This window comes from Eurypyga helias, unplaced genomic scaffold (assembly GCF_000690775.1).
Source record: "Eurypyga helias isolate BGI_N326 unplaced genomic scaffold, ASM69077v1 scaffold28991, whole genome shotgun sequence".
Lineage (NCBI taxonomy): Eukaryota > Metazoa > Chordata > Aves > Eurypygiformes > Eurypygidae > Eurypyga > Eurypyga helias.
Window position 1 is genome coordinate 83667 of NW_010232123.1, and position 1665 is coordinate 85331.

At 42.0% G+C, this 1665-nt stretch overlaps 1 protein-coding gene across 1 annotated transcript in view; it reads left to right on the top strand.

The window, feature by feature from the left end:
- Positions 1 to 721, top strand: part of LOC104516841 (serine/threonine-protein kinase WNK2-like) — a gene marked incomplete at its 3' end in the record, with an annotated part of 84082 nt that extends 83361 nt beyond the window's left edge. Inside the window, 1 exon segment of the mRNA XM_010161312.1 lies at positions 649 to 721. Within this exon segment, the coding sequence (XP_010159614.1) occupies positions 649 to 721 (73 nt within the window).
- Between the last annotated feature and the right edge of the window lie 944 nt (positions 722 to 1665).

A 1665-nucleotide genomic window follows, 5' to 3' on the forward strand; every position in this document is an offset into this window, starting at 1 on the left:
TGCTAGATCAGTGTGTATCTTAATTGAAAAGTAGTATTTCTGGAGATAATTACATCACCACTAGCAAGGATGAGGCTGTGTCACGTAGTGTCAGCTGGATGAACTGTATTGACTGCTTGAAAGATGCTCTATGTTACAGGAAAGATGGCTGTGCTTGAGTAACTCTTCAGACAATATTGTTTATAATGATAAATGACTTCCTACAGCAGATGAAATTCTGTATGGAAGGTGTTATGTCTCTCCAGTAATTTGAATTTGTCCTATTAAAATCTGTGCCGGTAAGAAAAAAGAGACATAAAATTTCTGAAGACAGATGTTCAGATGAAGACTGTACAGTCTAGCTGGAAAAGCAAACCAGAACAAAACCCCAAACTGGTACATGTGATTCAGTGCCTTGTTTTTAGTAACTTAGGCTGAAGTTCCTTCTGCGTCACTTCTACAGCTTCTGGGTTTTTTTTCTTCCAAGGGAGGGGGAAAAGAAAATGGAATTGAAGGAAAAGCTAGGTGGCCACCTCCACAGACACTATAAAATAGTTTAGTATTCCACAGTAGTGCGAGGGTAGAGTGGGAGAGAGAGGGAAGAAGAATGCATTGCTGTTCTGCTTTGTGTGCAAGACAAATTCTTTTTCTTTTTCTTTTTCCTGAAAGTTTGAAAAGTCAGAGGTCACCAGTGTCAGTGGTCATTCCTCAGAAGCAAGAGGTGGGTCCGCAAGCAGAAAAGGTAATGTTCCTTTCAGCGGTACATCCGTACTAGTGTGTGGTCCTCATCTCTGGTGTCCCCTTTCTGCTCACCCTTCTGGCTAACTGTGGAGCACTGTCCAGCACAAGGCATTTCTGATCCAATTTGTAACCTAACTGACGTCTCACTCGTGTCAAGCTTCCTAGAAAGAAACTGCCTCACAGGCAGGTTAATTTTAAACCGTAAGTATGTAAACATGCCTGTGGTGTCGGCATAGGGTACTCGCATAGAAGGCTACGTTCCCAAAACTAAATTTCGAGTGCCCTTAAAATGTCCCATCAGAAAGTCCCTTGGATTTCCTGAGTTTCATAAGAGTGTGTTGACAAACAACATGATTGAGGCTAGCCCCTTAGGGAGGAAGCCTGCAAGACTTCCAAGGAAGTCCCACAGAGAACTAGTAAAAATTTCTTTTCTTGAGGTACTTGTAGATACAGCAGCATTTTCTATAACATAGTAGGAGCCATAGTAAGAAACAGGGTAGTTATCATGCTCAATTTACCTGTCCTGTAAGTTGTAGGAAGTTTTAAGAGCTGAGGAACCCAAAACGGTTCCTGCTTTCATCAGTGTAGTTGGGGAGGGATTATAATATACTTTCAGAGATTGTCATGGCAAAGCTGGCTATCAGGTGCTTCTTGTCCTGGTTGGGCATAGGTTGTCCACCGCTTTTAGGTCAGTGTGATTGGGAAAACTTTGGGTAGCCTGTGTTCATCTGTCACTACAGGTGAAGAAGAGAGTATGCAAGTGGAACGTAGCACTGTGTAGTAAAACTGATGTATCACAGATACCATCACATGGTGATGTGTTACACCATTTCAGAGCTATGAAGTGACAGTTTTTCCTGTATGTTCACTCTGTGAGATGTGCCATAAGAAAGCAGCTTTCTCAAAAGCTTGGTTTTCTTGGTTTAATGTCAGAACCAGTGTCCA